At 40.2% G+C, this 25,827-nt stretch overlaps 2 protein-coding genes across 5 annotated transcripts in view; both read left to right on the top strand.

Annotated features, from left to right (window-relative positions):
* Positions 1–105: 105 nt before the first annotated feature.
* On the top strand, positions 106–5,975 carry sybl1 (synaptobrevin-like 1). Of its 2 annotated transcripts, none has more exons than XM_033633508.2 (8): positions 106–240; positions 704–881; positions 2,334–2,391; positions 2,729–2,866; positions 3,051–3,141; positions 3,534–3,601; positions 3,764–3,856; positions 5,155–5,975. In XM_033633508.2, the coding sequence occupies exons 1-8, from the start codon at positions 156–158 to the stop codon at positions 5,218–5,220; spliced, it is 777 nt and encodes a 258-aa protein (XP_033489399.2). In that variant the 5' UTR covers positions 106–155; the 3' UTR covers positions 5,221–5,975. The 2 variants fall into 2 exon arrangements, with proteins under 2 accessions (XP_033489399.2, XP_033489398.1); XM_033633507.2 differs by having other exon boundaries at positions 155–288.
* Positions 5,976–11,280: 5,305 nt separating this feature from the next.
* The window catches only part of mtus1a (microtubule associated tumor suppressor 1a), a 30,998-nt gene continuing 16,451 nt past the window's right edge, over positions 11,281–25,827 (top strand). For 2 of the 3 annotated variants that reach the window (XM_033633045.2, XM_033633041.2), the window contains exons 1-6: positions 11,281–11,814; positions 15,558–17,663; positions 17,768–18,002; positions 20,046–20,279; positions 21,736–21,828; positions 22,305–22,424. In XM_033633045.2, coding sequence (XP_033488936.1) covers positions 15,642–17,663; positions 17,768–18,002; positions 20,046–20,279; positions 21,736–21,828; positions 22,305–22,424 — 2,704 coding nt within the window. In that variant the 5' untranslated portion in view covers positions 11,281–11,814; positions 15,558–15,641. Of the gene's footprint in view, positions 11,815–15,557; positions 17,664–17,767; positions 18,003–20,045; positions 20,280–21,735; positions 21,829–22,304; positions 22,425–23,470; positions 24,086–25,827 lie in introns of those variants that run through there. The other variant, XM_078169204.1, reaches the window with a different exon arrangement.

The raw sequence follows: 25,827 nt of genomic DNA, 5'->3' as shown, positions 1-25,827 counted from the left end.
AAGCGCTCCTCCTCCTGTCGACATAACGTGACGTAGAATGAAAACATGTGACGAAACACCACACAACAGGAAGTTCAAAATGTAGTTCTTAAAACGAAACCATATAATGGAAAACGCGGCCTTATGAATGTGGTAAGAACTACATTCCCCAGCAAATGAGTAAACCAGTTTCCGGTCTGGAGGTCTGGGCGATTTGCAAAGCAGAAGTCACTCGAAAGGGATTAGCTAGCTTGCTAGCAGGTAAAATCTCTTTAGATGAGCTACTTTGAACACCGCTGACACATCGAGGTATTGAATTCATTATTATATATCACTGTTAATGGCGCCAGCTCCAGTGCTAGACACGATAATTGGTATTGCGACAGACCGATGTTGTTATCAACCAGACGCCGTCATGTTCCTTGGTCAACAACATTTTTAGCTAGCTAGCTTGTTGTTTTCCTGCCACCGTTACTCTGGCTTTCGTTTTCGTTTCTCGTGACAACTGGATCGCGTAACTAGTAACTTAGTGAGCTTAGCGGTTACAAACGTTAGTTAAGTTACACATATTCACACACATCGTTTCCTCTACTTTGTGTCTGTTAGATATGTGACATTACTGTGAAATGTTTCACCAGAATCACTCTCTCTGTTGAGCAATCTCCTCCTTCCCCAGCCTGCTCTGCCTGTAACATCTCACTCTTCTTTTTTAATGTGTTGTCAGCGAGTTATAAAGCTGAGACCCCAGCTGTTGCCATGGCAATCCTGTTTGCTGTGGTGGCTCGTGGAACCACGATCCTGGCAAAGCATGCATGGTGTGGCGGCAACTTCCTGGAAGTGACTGAACAGATTTTGGCCAAAATACCATCAGAGAATAACAAATTGACCTACAGCCACGGCAGGTAGGACTGACACACACCTACTACACTCTTCCTTACAGTCCTGTCACACTGCAGTCACTCACTCATATGCTGTGGCTACATGAGTCTGCACGTCTGTACAAGTGATGATGTGATCAGATCAAATGGTGCACCATGGGTGTACACAGTGGTAAGCTTATCTAGAGTTCTGCCTCTCATCTGATGGACAAGTCATGAAGGCAGTGCTTTCTTTAGGCAAACTCTGGTTGTCAACACTTGTCAAATATAAGTGTGTTTACATGGACATGAATAACCTGTTTATAATCAGGTTTTTGGAGTATTCTGTTTATGTGTTTGAGGACATAAACACCATATTCTGTTTATGAGAAACCCAAATATAATAGCTGAAATCTACTCTGAAAGAAACTGGGATGTATAGAGGAATATGAATAACCCCTTTTCTCTGTGCTCATTTAAATAGCATATCGTGATTGTGATCATAAGCAGGATTACTAATTACTACAGATTATTAATGCCCATGTGATTGCAGTAATAGACATGACTAACCTGTTTAGGATTGGGTTTTTGGTGTATTTATGTGTTTGAGCATGTGAACACAAACTTCTGTTATGAGCAACCTAGTCTCTATATACAGACTCTACATTCAGTGAATGTATCTGCCGGAAGTTAGACGCCGAATACAGCCGATGGGTTCCGAGAATGTGAGCAACCTGATTATTCATGTCTGTGTAATCACCCTCTATGACTATGCAAACAAAAACAGGCTAGCCTGTCATCAGGTTAAGGCAAGATAATGTTTATGTGTTTGGGTGTGTTTGAGTGATTCTTGGAAAATACCTGTCAACATGCACCTTAACTTTAATTTCAGTCATGCACTATTGTAAATGATGATCAGCCATGTAGAACAAATTTACTTGCAAATCGCAACTGTTACAGCTACTTGGGTATCGTAGTTTATTGCTGCCAATAAAAGCTGTTATGATAAATTCTTCCAACATAATTACTCTCCAGCAAGATGTTAATTTTATCTCACAAGGTCTTTTTCATGCACATTCACAAACTTGTGAAATCTGTAAGAAGGGTTTTCTGGATAAGTAATCAAGATTTTCAAGTAGAAATACAGCTGGGTTCACTGACTAACTTTTTAAAACCCCAAAAATGTAACAGCGACAAGCTCTGTATCATGAAAAGCTCAGAACTTAAAATGGTTGCACTGCAGGAAACCACAGCCTAAAACAATAAAATGGTATCGCATGCCACAAAAGCACAATGTGATGTCTTATCTCCCAAAATCTTAGCAGTAAATAGGTGAGAGGAAATGTCATTTAGATTTACAACCCATTTACTGTTTTTTATAGTAGTTAATGTTTTCTTAGACATTTATCAGTGCATGTAGGGTACTGTGTTAAACTGTGTACTTTGAACTGTGTATCAGTTGTGTTGACAGATTTCTCTTTCTTTCTTTTTTTTTAGCTATCTCTTTCATTACATCTGCCATGACAGAATCATATACCTGTGTATCACTGACGATGTAAGTATATAATTGGCTTAGATGTCTGTGTCTTTATTTGTGTAGGGGTGAGTGGGAAGTTGAGTGATAGATATATACAGTATGTGCACTTAATATTCAAATATAAAGAAGAGTTCAGAAGTAAAGTTGCCACTTTAAGAAACAGAAATAAAGTTAATGTACCAAATGCATCTCTAGAAAATGTTTGTGGAGAAATATATTGAGCCTGTTACAGTGCAATACACTGAGAGACACATGGTGATGATATAGAAAGCCTCTTATCATTTCACTGGACCTCTTAATGGGAATGTACTTAAAATTACAACTTTTACATATATGTATTTTTTTTGCTCTAAAGGACTTTGAGAGGTCACGTGCATTCAGCTTCCTCAGTGAAGTCAAGAAGCGCTTCCAGACGACGTACGGGTCGAGAGCGCAAACAGCCCTGCCTTATGCCATGAACAGCGAGTTCTCCTCAACACTGGCAGCTCAGATGGTGAGTATGAGAAGAGGCCAAGCATATTGAGCAACCCTGTCTTGTGAGAGCCCTGTGACTGCTCTGTACTTCTGTAGTCTATAAAAAAAAACACACACAACACCCATAACAAATTTAGCAATCACAACACACAGTTTGATGTCTTTTTCATTTCCGTCTTTTCCCCTTACCTTTCTCTTCGTAGAAACACCACTCTGACCCACGAGGATCAGATCGTGTCACTGAGACTCAGATGCAGGTGGATGACCTGAAGGGCATTATGGTCCGCAACATTGGTGAGCTTCTCATTAGTTTCCCCCTGGCACAGTAATGCTAAAAGGACCTCTTTTTGATAAGGGGCTGTGAGGTAATCAGAAAAAGCTTGTTATGTGTGAGTGGCATTTCTTCACTTCTGAAAGAATACAGTGTGTAAAGGTTGCACCAGTGACCTCTTCATTACGCTGTGCCAATTAAGCACTGGTATTCGTTTGCCTTCATGCCAAAAGCAAATGTTCTGGCCAAAAAAATGACACAATATGTTAATGCTTAAAACTCTGATGAAAAGTGGAGGATCACAGTCTCAAATGTCAGTCAGATTTCACCAACCATTTGATATTAGTCTCATAACAGTGGGCCTTTTGTGTGTTCCTAGTTAACTCTCTTGGCTCTCTTTGTGTCTTTTTTACAGACTTAGTAGCTCAGAGAGGAGAGAAGCTTGAGTTGCTGATCGACAAGACAGAAAATCTGGTTGATTCAGTGAGTTTAAAGACCAGTGCTTTCTGCCCTGTTTATCCTACTTGTTTTCTAACCCATGATATTTAGCAGTATACAAATCATTTATTTTTTGATAGTTATCAAGCAAGCTACTCATCCACAGATATTGTCACTGATGTTAATTTCTCTCCCTACCCCATTCAGTCGGTGACATTTAAGACCACAAGTCGTAACCTTGCACGAGCCATGTGTATGAAGAACCTCAAGCTGACTATTGTCATTGTGCTGGTGTGCCTGGTGAGTATGGACAGAAATGGTTATTGGTGAGATGGTGGTAATTAGTGGGACAGTGTAATGGTTCTTTAGTCTATTTGCACAATTGTATTGTATATTTTGTTTAATTTGACGTTTCGTGTGTCTGTCTGTACCTTTGATTTCTGAGAGAAGCCAAAGACAAATTTTCTGTCTATCTATCTATCTGTCTGTCTGTCTATCGTCTATCATCTATCTATCGTCTGTCTGTCTATATCTATCTATCTATCTATCGTCTATCTATCGTCTGTCTATCTATCATCTATCTATCTATCTATCTATCTATCTATCTATCATCTGTCTATCTATTGTATCTATCTATCTATCTATCTATCTGTCTATCGTCTGTCTATCGTCTGTCTGTCTCTCTATCTATCTATCTATCTATCTATCTATCTATCATCTATCTATCGTCTGTCTACCTATCATCTATCTATATATCTATCTATCTATCGTCTGTCTATCTATCATCTATCTATATATCTATCTATCGTCTGTCTATCTTTTGTATCTATCTATCTACCTGTCTATCTAGCTATCTATCTATCTGTCTATCGTCTGTCTATCTATCTATCTATCTATCTATCATCTATCTATCGTCTGTCTATCTATTGTATCTATCTATCTATCTGTCTATCGTCTGTCTATCTATCTGTCTATCTATCTATCTGTCTATCGTCTGTCTATCTATCTGTCTATCGTCTGTCTATCTATCTGTCTATCGTCTGTCTATCTATCTATCTATCGTCTGTCTATCGTCTGTCTATCTATCTATCTATCTATCTATCTATCTATCTATCGTCTATCTATCTATCGTCTATCTATCTATCTATCTATCTATCTATCTATGGTCTATATATCTATCCATCTATCATCTATCTATCTATCTATCTATCGTCTATCTATCTATCTATCTATCTATCTATCTATCTACCTACTGAATACTGAACCAATTTAGTCACTTAGCCACAAAACATGGGAAAATACGGTGTTAAAAATATTCATGATATACCCTTTAAATTGTTTTTGGTTTTTTTTTATTTGAAAAAAATACCCAGATTACTCAGCTACTTCTGCTTTGATTTCAGGTAGATTAGGATCAGCTGTCCTGTAAAACTCCTGTACATCTTAACATGAACTTACTGAAAACACATGCAGTAATGATCTTTCCTAATAGGGCTCTTCACTAAATTTCCTCAAGTGTGTTGCTACTGTATGCTTCACTGCATGATAAATCAAACAGTGGTGCAGGAAGTGACTTATGTTTTTATGCTCCTTGTCAGGTGATCCTTTACATTATTGTTTCTGCTGCCTGTGGAGGCCTCAACTGGCCCACTTGTGTCAAATGAGAGGAGAGTGGAGATAAAAGAGAAGGAGATAAAGGAAAAAAGGAAGAGGAGGAGAAGCACCTGTTCAACTTTGCCTGCCAGTGGACACACAAGGAAACACAGCTTTCCTTCCTTTACTCCTCTAGCTTCAGTATCCCTAGATGAGACATGCTGCTGCTGCTCCTCCTCCTGCCTCCTTCCTCGCCCCCTCTTTGATAGTGTGCACATGGACTTGCCTTCTGGACAGGGAGTCCCACCTCATACCCACACTAATGGACAGCAGCCATGTGGCCTAAAACTGATGTGGAACAATAATCTTGTCTTATTACATTCATCCTGTCTCATGCACTTCGTGGCCTGATGTATCAGTTTGTGATACTGTCCTGCTCCTGTCTATGTATTTAGACTGATACCAGAATGAACCACAAAGATTGCTTGTCCTGCTTTTCCTTTATTGTCCACACAGATATATGTGACCTGCATAGGTAGCATGTTGCAGATCCATCATGAAGGAATCCAACAATACAGTGTCTGGTCCTCTGTTATATAACTTAAAACTAATTTTTTGACAAAACTGATGCAGTATACAATATGTCTCAAGCGTCTACTGAACCATGGTGGTCGTGTCTCATGAATGAGAGCCATTTTTTCCTCTGAAACCAACATTTTCTGATTTCTTTCACGTTTTACCGCCAAGCACAGTAGTATATTCTAAAATGGATGTTGTAAAATACAAGATATGATCATATAAATAAATATTGTAAATTTGATTAATATTACTGACTCAAGAGATGTAATGGTTCTTTTAAATCAAGCCTGTTTTTTTTAGGGAATCCTTATCTCCTTCTCACCTTGATAGGAGGCTTCCTTTCACCTCTGCTAGGATGTTCAGTGTGCCCATATGTTCTTTCTGTTAACACAATGCACTTTTTACATTGTACATAGATTTGCTTCCTGGTATCATATGGTTTATAATCATGTAATTATTTAATTATTGTACATTCAGATTTGATATAATAAAATCTGATGGTATCAAGTGGTTGATCTCTTCAGATGGAAAACATAAAAGGTGTTATGATATCTGTGGCTTTCATTTTGAACATCTGACCTTATTACCAGAACTTAACTGATGAAGGCAATAAGCATTTACTTAATTTATTTCAACTGTTAGTGACTAAATGTTTGTATTAAGGACCCCCCATCTCATCACATTGTGCCAAAGTTCAAGCGAACGACGCTTTTACGTCACTTCGGCGAGCTGAACTCCGGTGTGACGCATTTGTAGTTTTGAATGACATATTGACATTTGATTGGTCAAGAAGAAGGAAACGTCCAGGTGAAGATAATTGGCCATTAGGTCCTCGTCTGAGATGTCGGTGCTTCTGTGACAGGTAACGTTGCAAAATATAAACCGAGTGCTGTGCCTTTTGTTAACTTAATTGAGTACTTACCTGTTTGTCTTAATTGCTGGGCAAGTGGTAGGGCAGTTTGATGTTTTCTCCCACATTAGTTACTCACTTTAGTGGTTTAAATGATCCACTAACGGTACCAAAAAGTTCAACCTCCCATCAACAGAATTTAACGTTAGCGCCCAGCACTGTAGTGTTCTGTTTGATAACGTTAGCTAGCTAACATTAGCTTCCTTTTGTCAACCGTTGGCCTCCATGTTTGTTTGTAATTACTCAAGACCGCTAGTGGTAACGTTAGGCCGTTATGTTCACAACTGTATCCAAAACTCCTAATGTTAGCTAAAACCGCGACATTTTAACTTAAGTCTAGCTTATTTCCTTATCTCTTTAAGCGTCTCAGACGTGTTGTGTAGTCTACTGTGTTTAAAACCATTTAAGGAGTTGAAAGAGTATTTTCCTTGCTATTTGTAGATGCATACTATGTTTACTCCTGATCTAATTATAGACTGGCTGGAGGAGGCCTCACACAGGGATAATCTGTCAGGTACAAAATGCTGTAGCTACCAGTGGCCTGGAGTGTCACAGGAGCCAGGGAGGAATAGAGGTACTACATACACACCCAGTAAGATTCATTCATGTCATGGCTTTAAATATACACATTTGACTAAGTGGATGTGGAATCACTTTTTTTCTGCTTGCACATTGATTAAAGTGTGATAACTTAAAGGCCAAATTTTGTTATGCTTGTGATGCTGATTGTACACTATTGCAAGATGAAATTTTGTTCAGCAGGGACAGCTTATAGACTGTAAACATACACTACAATACCACAAACACTCTGAGAAGTTACTATAGAAGATAATTGAATATCCTCACAAGCTTATGTCACGGAGGGACCCACATAAGCCCTTTTAACACAGGCAGCACAGTAAGGCCACTATGAAGTCCCTTCTTTCTGTCGACTTTGCATTTTTACTCAAAACCAAACAATGATGGCATCTTGCGCTTCTAGTATGTGTTTTTTAGAGAGCATGCCAGTATCTTATAATCAAAGGAGGCTTTGACGGGTGTGCCATGTAACACAAAAGCATCGTGTAACATAACATATGCGCCAGCAGCGCTTCTTAAACATGAACAATAGCATTACATGGCAGCAACAATCAGTTATCATCCCTGTTACATGGTGGCTGATCTCGTCCTGTGTTCTGAGGGTCAGGAGCTCCCGGACCTCTTAGTTTTTCCAATTTGCAGACTGCTGTTAATCTTCTTTGAGTTAGCTGCTAACTGCTATCGGCTTCTTTTTAAATCTCCCACGGTCGGTCACACGCATCAGACGTCATTAGAACGTCACACCCATGCCGCTCATGATCGCATCCTGCCAGGTTTCCCGTTTATGCAGACATTGTTTCAGCGCTGTCACTACCACCAATGCCAGCTTAAAGGCAAGGCAACTGTGTCCCTTACCTGTTTTTTTCTTCTCTATTATTTGATTTCATTGATATTTTGACAGGGGAATTTCTTTGATAAGCTTTTAGTGGCTTCTAACCTCTCCAGCACTTTTTTTTTTAATCTTGTAAATTTTATACTGTCTGTTTTTAACATTATGTGCAAATAAAGTAATCTAAACTAAAATTAACATTATTCATCCCGTTATGCGTTGCCACACGTTTCCTCCTCCTGCAGCTGCCACGGTGTTGGCCTTTTCTGTAATGTTGCTTTCCTCCTCCTCATATTTTAGTAGAATTAATCTCTGATCCTCACATGATAAATACTTTTTTTCCTCACATATGGCACTCTGTGAGGACGCTCAGTGACGCTGCGCTTCTCTCATGATTGTGATTGGTCTGCTGCGTGTGCGTTCACGGCTCTTGATAAAGCAACCCTGGGTTGAGTTACCGAGTTGATATCCAGCGTCGTGATACCGATTATCCTGATTGCCATTGTTAGGGTTAGTCAACCCAGGATAGGTCTGGGTAACCCAGGAAAGGTTGATCTCACTTCGTGATTCAGGCCCCAGGTTCAAATAGTATTGTTGTTGGTGTTGCTTGTGTTTTGCCCACAAGTAACTACATGTCGTTTTCTTAGAGTGTGGGTCGATTTCCCTTTTGCTCATCTGTTAATTGTAATTCATTTGTGCAGCGTGACAGCTCACCGTGACCATTTGCTGTTATACTAGCACAATATTTTTTGTGATGACAATGATGCTTTTGCCCATCAGTGTTGTGCATGTTTGTTTACACACACTGGTCGCTTCTATTGTTTGTTGTTGTCCAACCCTGAAAAAGCCTTATGAATGTATATTCAGTGTAAGTATCACAGTTTAGGCTAACTGGACAAATGGCTAACCAGGACACATTGCACAGCCGCTGACACATCTGACATACCTCTGTTTTTCACTAGATGGCATAGGCCCACAGCTTTGTATTGAAAGCCTTTTGTATTACTTCTTGCCTGAGCAGACTGACTAATATTCAGACCGTTGAAAGACAGTGCCGTGCTTTTCTTCTAACCAGGCTCATTGGTGTGGTTTTGTTCCCCTGTGCTTTACAGAGGACAGCGTTGTCCCTGTGGTATGCTGGCTGGAATCCCCCAGCTTGACCTGCTGCCCTGCTGTAGTGTGGTGCAGCTCTGTGCCAGGGCTTTTGATGGCTGTCCCTGCTACTCATAACTGCTCACTGTATGATACTGATGTGTTCAGTCACCCATGCAAAGGCAAGGAAAGGCCATTTGAGCCTTTCTGCCCAATGCCTGGGGGGGCTTTAGAAATAGAGAAGCATTGTTCTGTTGATCTCACTCTGTTTTAAATGTTTAATTCAACTTGAAGGCAGTAATTTGGATTGGATTTTTCTTGGACAAATCGAGGTACTTGGTGAGGCCTTGTATCAAACAGTAATGTTGATAATGAATCTAAGGCAATCACAAAATAACCACATTTTATTGTTTGACAAAGCAGAATGAATTGGGTCCAGTAGACCATACAGTAGTTGGCAGTTTACTGTGAGTGTTGGGTATCAGAGGGATCTTAGCTGGTTATCCTCGTGGTTTTGAATATTTTGTATATGCTTTCAGAGTGTATACTGTTTAATTGGCAGCATATATCACTGAGGTTTCAGGTCTGAATCTTGGACTGGAGAGTCTCAATTCTGCTGAAAATAGACATCACCTCATTCTTATAACAAAGATACTTGAAGATCAGTGTGAAAATGTTTAGATTACATAACAAGACCCACTAACCAACAGATTTTAAAGGACATAAGACCAGGGTTTCTGTGGATTAAAAGTCTCAAAAGGCATTAAGCTAATTAATCTAAAAATAAGTCATTAATTGGTATTAAAATGTTTTAAATCAAGCCCTCAAAAATCTTAAAAATGCTAAAATATATGAAGGAGGCTTTAATTAATCAGGTGTTATCTAACATTGCATTGTTAAATCTCAAAATAATTGGTCACATGGATTTGATTTGATTTTTTAAATTATTTACCAAATGTCATTAACATCTCATGGATAAGGATAGTGAAACCAACAGCACTCATATTTTGTTCCTGGCGGAGATGCTCAGAGCAGAAGATCCACTGTGTGCCAGCTAGCTGTCATTGTACTGTGCCCTGGGTGACATAGGGAAACAAATTCAACAAAAACTGGCTGTCTGATCAAGATTTCACAGCATGTCTGAAACCGGTATTAGACAGTGCATAAAAGGCCTGGTGTAATTTAAGCAAAATGTTTTTCAAACTTGGCATGATGGTAATAAGAGCAGTGGAATCCTATATGCAGGGTTGGAAACACAAAATTGCCATGAAAACCAGCCAACAAATGCCTGGTATTTATCAGTTCTGTTTTACCCTTGTCGTTGTCATACCTAGAAATTACTACATTTTTTCAACTCTTGAAATAGATCATCTAACTTTTAACAAGGCCAAAAACATAATGTTTTATGTTACAAAAACATTTGGGCAAAATTGTCACCACAGTAATAATTGATGTCTGTTCTTGTTTTTGTTTTTCTGCGATTTTGTTTATTGTAAAATTGGTCTTAAATTAAATTCAGAGTGGCAGTAAAAGTCTTCAGTCTATCATGAGTTAAGCCTTAGAAACCCTGAAGACTAATTCTCAGAACTGTGAGTGGATAATAAGCGTGCTCTATACCATGATTTACATCTTGTCTCTAGTTAAGATTAGACTGTTGTTCCCAGGGTCAGGGGCCTTGTATAGATTAAGCAGAAATAGCATAGGTCTTAGGGGTCTTAGACTGGTGTCACACCACTGCTGTAGTGTCAGGATCAAGTGTTGAGTTGTTTGTGTACAACATGAGGCGGTGTCTTCAGACAGTGACATTATCAGTGCAGAACTATGGAGATCTTATCAGCTATGACCAACATTGTAATGCATTGAAGTAAGTTCCTGGGCAAATTATGGTTGGTAACTACCATTTGAAACTGCCATAGCACAACATTTTCCTAGGAATCCAGGCCTCCCGTCACTCTACTCCCCTTTTCACTTATCCCTTGCTAAAAAGCAGGCTGATCCATTCCCTCATAAAAGAGGGACTTTGGCTGCTTAGCAACAGTGAATGCCAACACAGCCTGGCAGGCCATGGCCACTCCCCCAGCGCTGGGCTCGGCATGGATAAGGTAACATGTTGCTTTCTTCCTTACTTGCTCCCTATGTAAACTTGGGAGTGGAGCTCCACACTCAGCACAGTCCTTAGCTGGACCTTGACATGCCTGCACTGGAGAGCAGTGTGCAGCCAAGTCACTGATGGTGTCTGACACAGTGACTGTTTGGAGAGAGTGCTGATCCACCGCTACAGTATGCCTGCTGGACTTAGTCACGTTACCTCAGGGAGGGGAGGGAAAAAAAACACTACTGCCTGCACAGGGGGCACCCTCATTCAGGCTGTGATGTTACTGATGCACGGTTGACTCTGAACACGAGGAGGGAGGAGTGGTCTGGTTGAAGCACACTCGCACACCACTGCCTGCCCAGTTGGCTGGATTTAGCGCATTGGAAGGAAAGCAGTAATGGGATTGTCTCTGAGAGAGTAAAATGAGCCGGGTGAACCTGCAAAAACTAAGTGATCTGACGTAATACAGCAGGCAACACATCTGAGTGTGGAGACATATCCTTGTCAGCTGAATGGATAGAACAAGAGTGAGGGTACTGAGGTACTTCATACTATAGTTGATCCTTTTTTTTAAGACGAAGGTAAGTTTTGTCCCGTTTTTAATAATTATTGCTTTTCTGCAGTCTTTCTTTCTATCTGTTGGCTCAGTGTCTTGCAGCTTGTTTTTGTGGTTTTATGTTTCCACAAACATTCTCATGTCTTGGTTTGTTTCAGTTGCAGTTGTACTTTGCATGACAATGTAATGCCCAGTCACGTCTTTAACCAGAAAAGAATCACTGTTCTGCATTGTTTTATTGAGTGGGAAGATACTGCAGTGGCATGAAGGTGCAGTTCTTGCCAAGGTTCAATGTGCACAGCAGCTTGCCAAGGCTGTATATTTTATTTGATTGTACAGATTGTAATAATGCCCAGTAAGGCGTGTTGCCTTTCTGCCTGTTAAACAAACATATTATTCATCAAGATTTGGACTGTTGGTCATGTTGATGAAAGCAGAGCTTCCTTGATAGATCTTATCAGCAGTAGTGCCAAAAGTAGGACAGATCTAATATTAACATCTAGTTTGTCTCCCAAATGTTTAAACCAAAGATCAATTTAAAGAATAGAGTAAGAGGGTTAGTAAGATTCAGAAATTCCAGCTGAGTACAGTAATTCATGGATTGCGTTGTCTTTACTGATTGAACTGTTTAATATTTGGAGGTGTGCATGTTTGAAGTTAGGGGCCAAAATTATAGTTGACAATGTCTTTTTGATTTCTCTATTACAGTTGCTGTTTTTCAAATCAGTTACTTTGGTCAGTAAACTTACATAAAGCACAGTGTTTACACTATGTACTTATTTACATGGTACACAGATTTTGACAGGGTAGTGTTATCTCAATTAAAAACACAGACATTGTGTACTTGATGAAAATGACGGTCGCAAATCTGGCACCTTTTCTTATGCTTGGCGAATTCCAGCCAAAATATATTCTTGCTATAGGCTTTCTGCTTGCTTGCTCATTTGACTTCTTCTGTATTTATGTTTTTATTGTATTAAAAATGAACATGCTTTCACGGCTTGTTTCTATTATATCTATGAATGTTTATGGCTTCTACTGGCTGGCTCTACCATCAGCTGATCTACTTAGTTAATAATAGCTGCTGCATTTTGTGAATGTTTACAACTTGTCAAGCATCTGACTGCAGATCTAATACTTAAATGTTCTACACAGTGAAGACAGCAGTTTAACATGCATAAACACCAAATGCTACTACGCCCATAGGCCATAGCTTATAGTCCAAACAGTAACTCCAACATATAGCTTATGGCACTACATTTGTAATGTCAGTGCCTGATGATGAAATGTGCCACTGTTAGCTAGCTAGCAAACTAATGTTATCATTGTGTTATTGTTCTCAGTAAATTACTACAGAATGAATGAATTAGTTAACTAAACAAAGTCGTGGCTTCTATCCAATAACAGTACACTGGTAGTGAAAAATACATGTGTTTTTGCACAGTGCCTCTGTGTTCACTGCAGTAGTTGGCTGACATTTAACAAGTTTGAAATGTTTTTGTGGCCCCGCCCTTTCCACTACGTAGGAGACATGGTGACCATTTAGAGCGACAAGTGTCCATTATTCCACACTCAACTTTTTGACCGTTATGAGGAGCGGTGTTGTGGTTCACAGAATTCACGGTTTCATGAGACACAGTGCTGTCACAGTTCGGTATGTTTTCGATACATCGGAAAATTTGAAATTTCCTCGATTTTTAAAATGTTTAATTAATAAAAACAAACAGAGTGACATTTTTTGACTTGGAACAATGATGGAGCTATACATGAGTGACCCATCTTCTGGAGCGTCTTCTTAGCAGCATATAAAACAAAAATTTCTCCGTAAAAATATTAAGCGTGGTATAGTAGATTTAAGCAAAAATACAAACAAACAGTTCTGTTTCTGGAGTGTCCTTTTAAAAAAGAAATGTATAAAAACTAACATCATAACTTGGGCAGCAAGTTACCTGTTCCATCATGTGGATTGCCTTGTTGAGCGCAGTGGCACTGAAAACATGATATTTTACACAATTCAATCTGTATATTTTATTTTCTAAATGTCATAGGATTAGTTCATCAAATTGTCCGGTTCCTAATGCAGACCATACTGAAAGCCTCTTTCCAAAAGGTTAGTACAAATATGTGTATTGTTACACCCCTACTCATGAATACAGTCTCATATTGCACTGCATTTTGCCATACTTCTCAGATTGAACACATTCATGCACTCAAAAGAGCAAGTATAAGTACAGAAGTATCCAATTTAAGACACAGAAAGTGTCTCATTTCAAAGCAAAAAAAATTTGCTCATTTATTTGAGTGGACACGTGCTGAATTTTCTGATTGAGTCCATGTGCTACTAAAAATTAGTTTGTGAAGGTGGCAAATGTTTTTGCTATGATTTAAAAAAAAAAAAAAACAGCCAATGTAATTACAGTTTTGTGCACCTCAGACCTGCAGCTTGCTCTAGTATTGTCAGGTCTTAAGTGACTAGAGGTGTCTCTCACTCTTTTCGTATGTCACTCACTTTTAAGTAGAGCCCTGTTTGCCTCTCATTTCTTAGGGAAAGAATTGGCTTGTTTTGACACCCAGACCACCCAACTGCCGGATTATGTTTTGATATTGCTACAAAGAAACTTCTGTCTTAGCAGTAGTACACAGATGAGCCAAAGGCAAGCAGGCTGCCACTCAAGGATGAAAACAAGAGTTTAATATGCTGCATATTATGAACTGGACCCTCTCTTCTTCTTTAGACATGTATTGTTTTGTGTTTTCGAATTAGAGAGCTTAACTAAGTTATATGTTTTCTGCATTTTATTTTGTTTTCCAGGAAAGTCAAATAGCCTCACTGATTCTGCCCCTTCTTCCTCAACCAGTGTACTCGCTGTCTTATTAAACTTCACAGAAGCGCAGTGCGGACTATGCACAGTTTTTCTCCCAACAATTGAGATATATGTTTGTGATTCATTTACTATTTTAGGATGACTGCTACTGGGAAGGGTGGACGGGATCAACTTTTTGCTATAGAAACATGTTACGCAGAATAATAAATAATTTTAAGTTTACTTCAAGTGGTACATTTTCTTATACGCAGCAGGATGACTGGGGCCTGCATACTGGAACATTTTTAGGCTGTTGGTGACTTGATATCTTACTCTCTGGTGGTACATGCTACAATGGTGCTTTTGTTGTAGTAGTAGCTGCCTGGCAAGCTAAGCAGTCTGGTCAGCTTAAAAAAACACAACAGTACACAACAAAGTAGTTAAGACTGCCGTTAACTTCTCATGCCAGCCACATGACATCTCATTTCAGAGTAGAAACATGGCGTGTTACTGCTGGTCCATCCTCACAATTAAGCTTTTATTAATTCAGGAAAGACAGCAGGTGTGTCTGGGAAAACATCTTTAGAAACAGTACAGATACTGAAGTAATCTGATATTCAACAATCTTAACAAAAATTACATATTGTGCCACACAGCACAATTGGGAGATAATTTAGACAGACTTGCACAACAGTATTCTCCAAGCATGATCCTGATGACTTTTGCATTTTTCATTGAGCCAAGTCATAAATAATTTGTGTATCCAGTTACTGTTACAATGACCAATTGTTGCAAAGGTTTACTAGGGCAGGCCTAGTCTTGCACTAAAATCTTCAGCAGAATATCTGGGCATACCCTATCACTCTGTTTGGGCACTCCTGTTAACATTGAAATTACAGAGATGTCAATATATCTTATGTAGTAACACAATAATAAAAATGTGACCTTTTCCTCCTCTTTACAGATATTAATGCCTGATCAACAAAACCAATGGATTACAGTGCTGCTAACTGAATGTGAGGTTATTTAGAGCTGTCTGAACATCAAAATGTCTAATACAACATTTGACATGTCCAGTGACCAAGTTGAGAGTACAGTTCCCCTGCCCCACAGAGAGGTCGTCTCCCCTGAGAGTCATTACAGCAACTCGTCACTGTCGCCCTCACCTGACCCCAGCAGTAGTATTTCAAACCTGAGTGACAGAGAAGCCAGTAGCTCACCGGACATCACCATGTTTGGGGTCTGCCTCAGCAACGGCTCCTCTGTGGATAACCGCTACAACACTACCTCACCTCAGGGCAATGGATTTTGTGGTGTAAATGCATACATGAACCAAACTTTTATTGCTAAACCTGTTAATGGCAGTGTGGATTTCTGTAACGAAACCTTGAGTCTGAGCAACCATGAGACAGAATCAGAGAAGTACCAGACTTTCAGTGAGGACACAGAGGATGGAAGTAACAGCGCAGTGATGTCTCCAGAATCTGCTGGGAGGGAGAGCCAACTGAGATCAGACGGGACCTCCCGTAGAGGATCCACTGAGAATGACTGCTGCTCCCTGAGCTCTGGGGAAATGGTTATAAGGAGCAACAGTTTTTGTCTGCAGGATGAGTCTTTGTTGCTTATCTCTTCCCTGGAGGATTCATCAATATCTCTAACTGCAGGCCATGCAGCATTGCCTGCTGAATCTAACCTGCTGTCAACCACTCTGCCAGATGTCCTTGAGAAATCCACAGAGAGAGTCATTGAGGAGAACACAGGCCATCCATGTCTTGGCATGACTTTCACTCAGGCAGAGCCCCTCACTGAGGAAAATGATATGGCAACATCCAACTCTCTTGTAGCTCTGCCAAGTGAGAATGAAAGAGTTCTTTTGATGACCTTTGTCTGTGAAACATCTCCTGCAGATTGTGCAAAAGAGGCTCCGTTTGCTGGTGCTGAAGCGGAGCCGATGCCCCATTTCCCTGAAGCATTTACACCAGAACAAGGCAGGACCTCTGTGTCCACTTTGTCAGCTATGCAAGACACTGATAAGGATATTCATACTTCCACGCCACTACAAAACATTGGGAACATGATACCCAGCCTCCCCTCCTTCTCAGAGTCTCCCTGCGCTGAAAGCCAGGCAGCCAGCCCCGGACTCCGCCTTGTTAAACAGCAGCAAATCTCTGTGACTCCTAACCATTTGGTTGTAGGACTGCCGCCTTCAGCCAGCAAAGTCAAGAAAATGGGAATTAAGAAGTTTCCCAAGTCAGACTTCAGCAGCGTAAAATGTAAAGTCATGACAAGAAGTGTACGTCAAACGTCAGTGCCAGGCTCGACATCCCTGCAAAAATCATCTCAAGTTAAAGTGAACAATGAACTCACTGAAGCACACAGAGGAGCAACTGTCAGGGTTAGTCCTGCCAAGTTAAGGAGTAGCACCTCCGTTGTCTCTACAGCCACTAAAATGGTCAGTGATGCTCAGAGAAGAGTCAATACAGGAGGTGCTAATTCAGGTTCAACAGATGTACAGTCATCTGGGCATACTGCTGTGGAGGGACAGGGCAAGAGTACAGTGTCCCAGCCTCACATCCACCCAGCTGCAAACAAACAGGCTCCAGCAGTCCAATGCAGTAATGCCAGCTCTGAAACAGAACAGGCAGCCTCATGCCAAGTAGCAGGCACTGCAGCACAGCATCCTGGCAACCAGACCTTTTGCCTCTCATCCTTAGAAAAATCCCCCGATAGAAGTGGCCAAACGGATCCCAAACCAACACCAAAAAAGGGCATGATAAACAAAATTGAGGTCAGATCAGGCTCAGCTTTGGGTCAGGACAAACCTCTTTTCAAGACTCGACCTCGCTGCTCATCAGAGAGTTCATCATTGTCATCTATGCCACCCAGGGAGAAGAGAACATCTCTAAGGATCGTAAATAGCTTTACCATTCCCAAAGATGACACCCACCTGGGCCAGAGCAAACCAGGCAATCTGAGTTGCTCCTCTCAGAATAAACAGGCCATACGGACAGAGGCCACAAGCAGACCTACTGGGAACTCCTCAAGGGAGATTAAGAGGATCAGCCTGGTGGTGAGTATGGAAATATAATGTGAACAATTAAAAATTCAGCAACAATTATTACTATTCAAGTGCTGTTAACATTCAGAGGGACTGAGAAATGGCTCTTTTTGCAGGCAGAGTCCAGCAAATCTTCATCAGCTGGAGCCTCATGTGATGAGAGAAAGAGCAGATTTCGAGGACGGCCATCTCCTAGACAAACAAGAGAACCACCATCTTCACAACCTCCAGCTGCCAGTCCCAGACCAGCCACTCTGTCAGCCAGGCAGAGGCAGGGGACACTGGGAAGGGATGAAAACAGGACCCCCAAAGCTGTAGGGACACAACATTCCAAGCAGAGGAACAGTCCAGGTAAGGCATATTAGTTGGGTAATGTTAGATACTGTGCATGCTTTGTGATTTTTGTCATGCAGTGAAGCTCAGCCTGTGACAACATTGCAGGGGTCTTTAGAAAAGTTTAAAGGGTGGGTGCGTCTGCATTCCAGGTTTTTCACATGGAAACACCCACTTGATGACGTAGATTAGAGCGACGAACGCTGATGATAACTGAAAGGTTTAGTTTGGATTTTTTAAAGGAATATCAGTAACAGACGATTTTCAAAGGAGGCTTGGCTCTGTCATGAAGAGATACATTAGGTGGGTAAGGGGGGTTATATGTAGTAAAATCATGATGGAGAAATCTATGTCAGGTCATGTGGGAAAATGTTTTTAGAAGGGCTTGGGAGAATAGCATTTTGAACATTATTGTTACAACCAAATCTTGAATGTTCGGATTTGAATACATAAAGAACTCTACTGGAAAGATACAGAAGGACATAAAAACCTCCAAAAAGTAAAACACAGTGAACCTGCCGTTTAAAATTCCTTTGTTTGTGTCACAAAGGGAAAGTTGACCGATAAATGTCAGTAAATAAACATTGACAGTAGGTCAAAATCAGTATCCTCATAAGTCTCATGACCTGCCTTTAAGCTGAAAGCTAATGATTTCCTAACTAGTTTCTCTGTTGTGTAAACACAGATTTGTGTAATAGGTCTGTGTAACCCTTTGTGTAGGTGAAACAAGCACAGTAGTGAAGTTGGCTTGAAGGTGACAGCACCAGAGGTACATGGTTTTGTGTGGCAGTTATGTACTGTAGTTGCAGCAGGATCCTTTAAAGCAACATGGTAATGATACAAGATAGTGCTTTATACTCTTGAGATGATTAGAAAACATTTCTGACTTATTCACTAGCTTGCTGCCATCATTTCAGATAATTGAAAATGACATAAAAATAATGACACTACTTAAGTTTAATTTGTGTAGCGCTGCTTCACCTCGACATGTCATCGTAAACTGAAATTATTGAGGTTGTAGTAAAAGAGTCTCCCCATTAGAGGGTGACATCGAGCAGTTCCTCTGATAGCCCTACTATCGTTCCTCCTGATGAGCTCAGCCTTGTTCCACAGGAACAGTGCTGGATACAGATGTCACCTCCGGTCTCTTGTCCAGTTCTTGGGGATAAACAGCCAACTCCCTCTGCCCTTTTGCTCTTCATAGTAAAAGGAGTCCTGGGGAAGGAGGGGGACTCTTCCTCTGATGGGAAGCCATCTGTGCAAGTGGAAAAAGCAGGGGAAGGAAAGGGAGGTTTTGAGCTCACCAATAGTGTTTAAGTAAGAAAACAATGTTTGAAACAAGTGCCCTGAGCACAGTAAAATAGCAGTAACCTTCATATGCTCCGGCTACAGGGACACTTTATTGGAATGCAGTATTTTGCTTACACTTCAACCATTTTTTTAAATTGTTGTTTGTTTGTATTTGATAATTTTTGACATGCTTGCTGTAGTGCGTAAGATACATGCAGGTAAGTTTTGTACAATTGTTATGTTAAATGTAAGAAGAAATAAGTAAGCTGTCGGGGATCATTTAATTATTTCTTTTTTATAAGTTAATGGTTACATTGTTTTATAAGCTTTTAAAGATATACTATGTTGGATTGGATTGGACTCAATCAAAACTAATCCCTCTCAATCATTATTTATGGCTCACTGTAAGTGTTTGGAAGTGTATTTATCTTTAGAGGCCCTGCCCTTGGCTTGTATTTTCTTATGTTTGGGATGTTCTAGGGCACAGCACACAGGTGAGGTAAAGGTGGTGACCAGGTGTCAGAGCATTAGCATTGACAAATGTCTCTAAAATATCCCATGAAAATCACTCATTATACTACTGTCACTTATTAGGGAAAGATTGGCTCCTTTTATTAGGCCGCATTTAGCCTGTCTTGAGCTCAGTGGACATTTTTACAACCGGTGTTTGTACTCATGACCGCTACACTGGTGAGCTAAGTATTTGTCCATTTAATAAAGGGGATATTGCTTCTGACCTCTGATATTTATTTTTGCTCTATTGCAACCCAGGCAGTCAGAGAGTTCAGGCAACAGGAGAGCCATCCCTTGGAACTGACTCAACAGCAAGTATTAAGCCTCAACTGAATGGATCCAGACCTCCTCATACTCCCGTTCGCCGCTCTCTTATGGGCCCTCCCCCTACTCCTTCTTCTAGACTACCACGCAAGGCCCCAGGGCCATCTAGGAGCCTTACTGGGGCCAGTGTTCACACTGAGCAGAGTGAAGATGCAAGGAGTACACAAGGTAAGCCTAACAAGAATTTACAGTTTTTAGAAATAGGATGGTCAGTGCCCACAGGCTGTTACATAAAGGTAGAAAGTCAGTTTTATGCAGGTGTTTTCCAGGGTCAGGTCATGGTGTTTATTGTGCTTTTAGGACACATCTGGACATGAAGGGGAGGGGCCTCTGTTCTGAACAGTGACCCACTTCAGGGCTGATGTAAATCTCCCTGGGGCAAATCTGTCTCTGATTTAATACCTCCACATCTGCCAAGATACAGGAGCTTGGCATCTTTAAAAAAACATTGTGGCATTGTTCAGATTTCTTTATTTCATGCTCTGTAAGAAAAAAGAACATCTTTCAAAGCTATCAAAAATCTATATGAATGAGCTGAACTCCGAATCCAGTGCCAGCAAATCATTGTGTTGCTGCTGAATTTCAGATGGTTCTAATGTGTTATAATGGTATTTTTTTTATATTTCTTACTGGTGTATTGAATAAAGAGGAACACTGTCAGACAGTGGACTCTTCTCCTCCCAGCATCTTCAACAGCATGCATGGCTATGATTGGCTAAGAGGACCTGTTTTCCAATCTGGGGACCCCCACCCCTTATGTGGTTGTCATGGCAATGGGTTCTATTCCACTCTAGTTCACACACACAGCGTTGCCTGGAGGAAAGTGAGCAGACATACACTACAACTGATGTCGTCTGAGGTGCAGAAAAAGGAACAGTTGTGCTATTTTTCTTCATTTTTCTCACATTTTAAATCAGAAACCAATGGCTGGTTACACAGGACTTAGAAGTTGCACTTGGACTGAATTTCCAGCTCATGTTTTCAACAGCTCCTCTGTAATGGCACAGGGTAGTGCAGCATCCAACTGTGATCTCACCCTCTTGACATGCCTGCTTGTTGGCTCCTATCGTTTTTGTATCATCCCTTTGTTAGCTGCGTTTAATGGAAACGATAAAAAGCTTTGGAGAAGTAAGTGAGACTGGAAGTTAAATCATAATTGCAGTAGCCGTGGTCAAGTGTTGAATTTTTAAGAGCTGGATATTACCATTTTGGCGGTTTATGCTAGATATTCATTCAGTTGTTTATAGATTTCTTTATTTGCTGCATCTTACTATGGTATTTTTTTTTTGTCATAATGGCCAGATTAACATTGTCTTTTGTAAATAACAGTCATTCAGGTAAAAGACAGGGGATCCTCCCTTACCTTAATCATTATATTTGATCACATTATTAAATTGTCAAGAAATGTTACTAACCTTGTTGCACTTGAGATTGATCTTGTTATACCATAAATGCTCTGTTTACATTCTCCAAGTAGATTGACATGTCATGTCTGAGATGATTACAGCAGTACTTCACTAAAATCTTTATAGAAAGAAGTACTAAAATGCTCATGCTTTAGTGCTTTTACTTAAACACATGCAGTCTTCAAAACTGAACCAACACTTTTCTACTTGTTAAACAGTTTCTGGAGGAGCGGCACATAAACCATCATCTTTCAAAACGGTTGTGCTGAAAGCTAGACTCATCACAACCCCTGGGAAAAACACTGGACCATGTGAGATCACATCTCTACACATACAAACAGACTCTCTTTCCTGTACGAGAATGTGTCTCTCATTTTTTTTAAATAATTTTTGTTTTAATGAAAATTAAGTCTCCCTTTCTGAACTCATGAGTGAGACCACACTGACATTTATCAAATCTTCACACTGATAAGTAAAGAGCCCTTTTAAATCTGACTGGGGTTGAAAGTGATTAAACTCCCCCAAAACACTAACCTACAAAAAGCTATTGTTTCTTTCTAATGTTTAAATTGTATGGTAATCACATTTGGTAAGGGCCCTTTGATGTTGATTAAATCAAATAACTTGCATCTTTGTTTTTCAGTTAAACTGTATGTTTCATCAAACCTCATCAATTAGGTCTAGCATAAAAGCTGTCTGTGGTTGTGGTCAGTTGCTAGTTTGGTCTACAATATGGGTCAGATTAACTCCAGACGCTCATCTCACCTGGATCTTTTGCTTGTGACAGCTTTGGCCACAGCATGCAAACCTGCTGCTTCCACCAGCAAAGGCTCTTCAAATTCTACAGCCAGTTCTCTGAAAAAGACTGCTTCTCCAAGAATTGTTCGTGTACCTTCAAGTGGACCTGGTAAGAGTTAAATTGCATCTATTTGATTTATTATCTGTGTTTTAAATTAATGCTTAGATGACTTGTCAAGTGTGTGGGCTTTGTTTCAGAGGATAATGGTTATTGTGCTTTGTGTTATGGTTAAGTATAAGATAAAAAGAAAATAGAAATGCAGTTTAAACCTCTGTACTGTTAATGTGCTTGCCCTGTGTAGTTTTCTTAATAGAGACCTGATACATTATGATAATGCTGTATTTGTGTCAACTACAAAGAGCACTACCCTGTGCTGCCTTTTCTTTGACTGGTGTTCAAGGCTAGTATGTATTTAGAAGAAAATGAGCTATAAATGAAAAGACAGGGCTTCCCCCCCCCCCCCCCGCCCCCAGAAAAGAGGGCAATGTTAAGAGGTTCTAGTATGAACATCAACCTGAAACTTTAAAAGCCAGGGGCATGAAATTATTCCCAGTGGACATTATGCCCATGTGGCTTGTCTTCAGAGAGTACTTCTGCTTTCAGCTGAAACTAATGATAAACTGCTGCTCAGTGCTGTAAGGAATTGTGGTTTGGTAGATCAAGGATGGTTTGTGATAATTTTGACCAGAACATTAAAGTTCTCGTACCCTTGGTGTTTATCAGTGGCCACATCTGTAAACATTAATCACACTAAAGCTCTAATGTGTGCTCTCTTTTATTGGCCTTAGCATGTTTTGGAGCTTACCATGTGTCTTTCTGTCTTTTACACGAACTGGATGGAGAAGTTGCTGATTTTTATAACACTCAATTAGTCAGCACATTGTTTTGAGTCCTGGATTAAATACATGTCACAGTCATAGCTGAGGACACATTTTCACAGAGAGCTGTGCCAGCCAAGCAGTTTCCAGCTCAGCTCATCAGACAAAACCATGCCACGACAGGTCTGTCATCTCTCGCCATCCCACTGCTGGTGACACAGGGACAGAGAGAAAATGAGAGGAAGTGTGGGGGCTGGATTTAATTTCCATTGGCTGCAGTTACGCTGTTAGCTCCACCCTCTCCTTTCTCTCCCCACCCTACCCCCCTCTGCTCTCCTCTAGCATCCTGGCTCTGCTACAGCACCGCCATCACTAAGCTTGGAGATGCTGCTTTGCTTTGCTGTGAGAGATTCAAGTGTTGGTGAATAACTGGAGCCTGGCTTTACCAAGAGGATTAAGAGATTTTAACTTTTTTTTTCCTGCCACCATCACATCTATCAGGCTGTGCCACAAACCACTGGCCAGCCTGTAACCTTCTCTGTATCTTCCAGCCTTCACAGCTGGGAATCAGATTTGAGTTGGGAGACCTGCCATGCTGAACTGGGTGCCTTTACTTTTTTCCACGCTGTCTCAGTGGCGTAAATCTTACTTTTGTTTTTTATTAATTTATTTGTTTTCTCCTTGTTGGTTCTGCTATCACCTGAGGCATGATATACTGAGGCACAACATGGCATGTGGTTCATAGCCAGTATTGAGCTTCTGCATTTGGAAACTCTTTTTAAAATAATTTTTGGCTAAATACATTGGCTGTCTTGTTTTGTTTTTGAGAGATGTTATGGTCTCCGAGGCTCTCCCTGTCGAACTTCCACGTGCGTCTGACAGCCAAGGGTTTACTCCGAAACATTCAGGTGCTGTCAGGATGCCAGAAGAACACTGTGGTTTTCCAAGCAGGTCTGTCAGTTTTTTCAGTATTTAATATTTCTGCTAACACTGTCATGGTTTTTGGGTCTCTATGCTGTAATATTTAAGCCAAGCCTATCAGTGTTTGCCTCTCACGTAGACCCATGCAGTTAGCTGTTTCTGAAATCTATTTTTAGTGATGCTATTTACTCGCTGGCAAAACAGGAGGTTCAACTTTCATTTACCTACCTTGGTCACCAAAACAAGTGACCCTGAGCAGAAACATTATATCGGAATATCGAATTCAGGAATAATTTTCTTTAAAGAAACTTCAGAATGGTCTTCTTTTTAAAAGTCAGCATTTCAGGATGGCATGCATTAATTGTGAGGCCACCTTTTTATATGTCTGTGTGTCAAAATGCACTTCGTCTTGCTCTCTGGGCTACCCAGTGCTCCTGTTTCACCCTGAGATAAACCAAGGTTATTTTGGTTCGTGGTCTCTGGGTTGAACCATGGGACCCTTGTTGTGATTGTTGAACAGGACTGTGGGAATACAGTTGCTTCCTGTGGTTCCCACATCATTTAAAGCATCCGTCTTCTGAAAGATTATGACCAAATATTGTGACTTAGTTTCAGCCAAGAAGAAAATGTTTGCATTGTACGTTTTTGCAAACCAGGGATATGTTTCTAAAGTGACGTATTTCAGCTTACATGTATACAAGCTGACTTTGTCATTGGTGGATGTGGATGGCGTGAGATGTCAGAGAGATGGCTACAAAGCTGTAGACCACTGTTCCAAAGCTACAGTCAACATAAGCGGTTATTTTTTACCTTTTTTTTAGCAAGACGTGGGCAGAATTCATGGCAGCTATTTTGCCAATAGACCTGGTGTTTTTTTAGCAAGACATCAGTGGCATTGCTATCTGTGATTGTGGCACCTAAAGAGGGTATTTTAAGTTAAACCATGGTCTTTTCCAAACCATAACCAAGTGGTTTTTGTGCCTAAACATAACTACAGTGTTGCTCATATGTCAAGAAACACCAAGTTTCATTGTGTCCTTAACATGATAATATTCAGACATTACACATTCCTGTTTTTCAGAAACATACATTGCCAACATTTATTCTGGTGATTTGTTTGTTAGTTTTACACTCTCAAAGGTTTTAATAACCCAGTAGAATTATGTCTTATTTAAACAAAGGAATGTCATCCGTTTACTTCAAATCATCATTGTTTTACTATGACCAAGATGTCTTATGTATTAGTTAGTTAAAATACTTATTTATTTAATCATTTACTTTAAGCAAGTGTCTAGGGAATGTCACACTGACAATTATTGTCTGGTATTGTGTCAACCAAGTGCTATAACAAGTGCCTGATTGTGGGGGGTCTCATCACCCATCATGCTTTGTGCTATTGTGTGATATCTCCTTACAGCAGCCGTCGGAGAACTATGCTGTGGAGTTACTAGTCACTTAGTATTTAATGTAAAGTGTACTAATTGAATTGGTACAAAATGATTCTTTGAGCCTGGGAGGAAGTATGAAATAAAGAGGGCAACATGTGTCATCAACGCTGTTAAGACAGAAAATAGCTGCAGGTCCTCTGTTGCCATGGAGCAGCCGTCAAAGGGAGATAGTCAAATCAGATGAAAGATGAAGTGCAGATTTGTGCATTGAGGGAAAAAAACATTACAGTTAGAATTACTATTGAAATGTGAGATGATAAAGTCAGGAATAATACGCAATATGCATCTTTCAATAAGATCTTTTAAAAGGAGCCATTTAATTTT

Source organism: Epinephelus lanceolatus, chromosome 7 (assembly GCF_041903045.1).
Source record: "Epinephelus lanceolatus isolate andai-2023 chromosome 7, ASM4190304v1, whole genome shotgun sequence".
NCBI lineage: Eukaryota > Metazoa > Chordata > Actinopteri > Perciformes > Serranidae > Epinephelus > Epinephelus lanceolatus.
The sequence above is the reverse complement of the archived record's forward strand: the minus strand, read 5'-3'. Positions and strand labels throughout refer to the sequence as shown.

Bases quoted from the DNA above. Each gene is read 5' to 3' on its own strand.
- sybl1 (XM_033633508.2), top strand. From the start codon at position 156: ATGAGTAAACCAGTTTCCGGTCTGGAGGTCTGGGCGATTTGCAAAGCA. The intron at 3,602-3,763 runs GTGAGTTTAAAG...TACCCCATTCAG, and splicing joins CAGAAAATCTGGTTGATTCA to TCGGTGACATTTAAGACCAC. The intron at 3,857-5,154 runs GTGAGTATGGAC...GCTCCTTGTCAG, and splicing joins TCATTGTGCTGGTGTGCCTG to GTGATCCTTTACATTATTGT.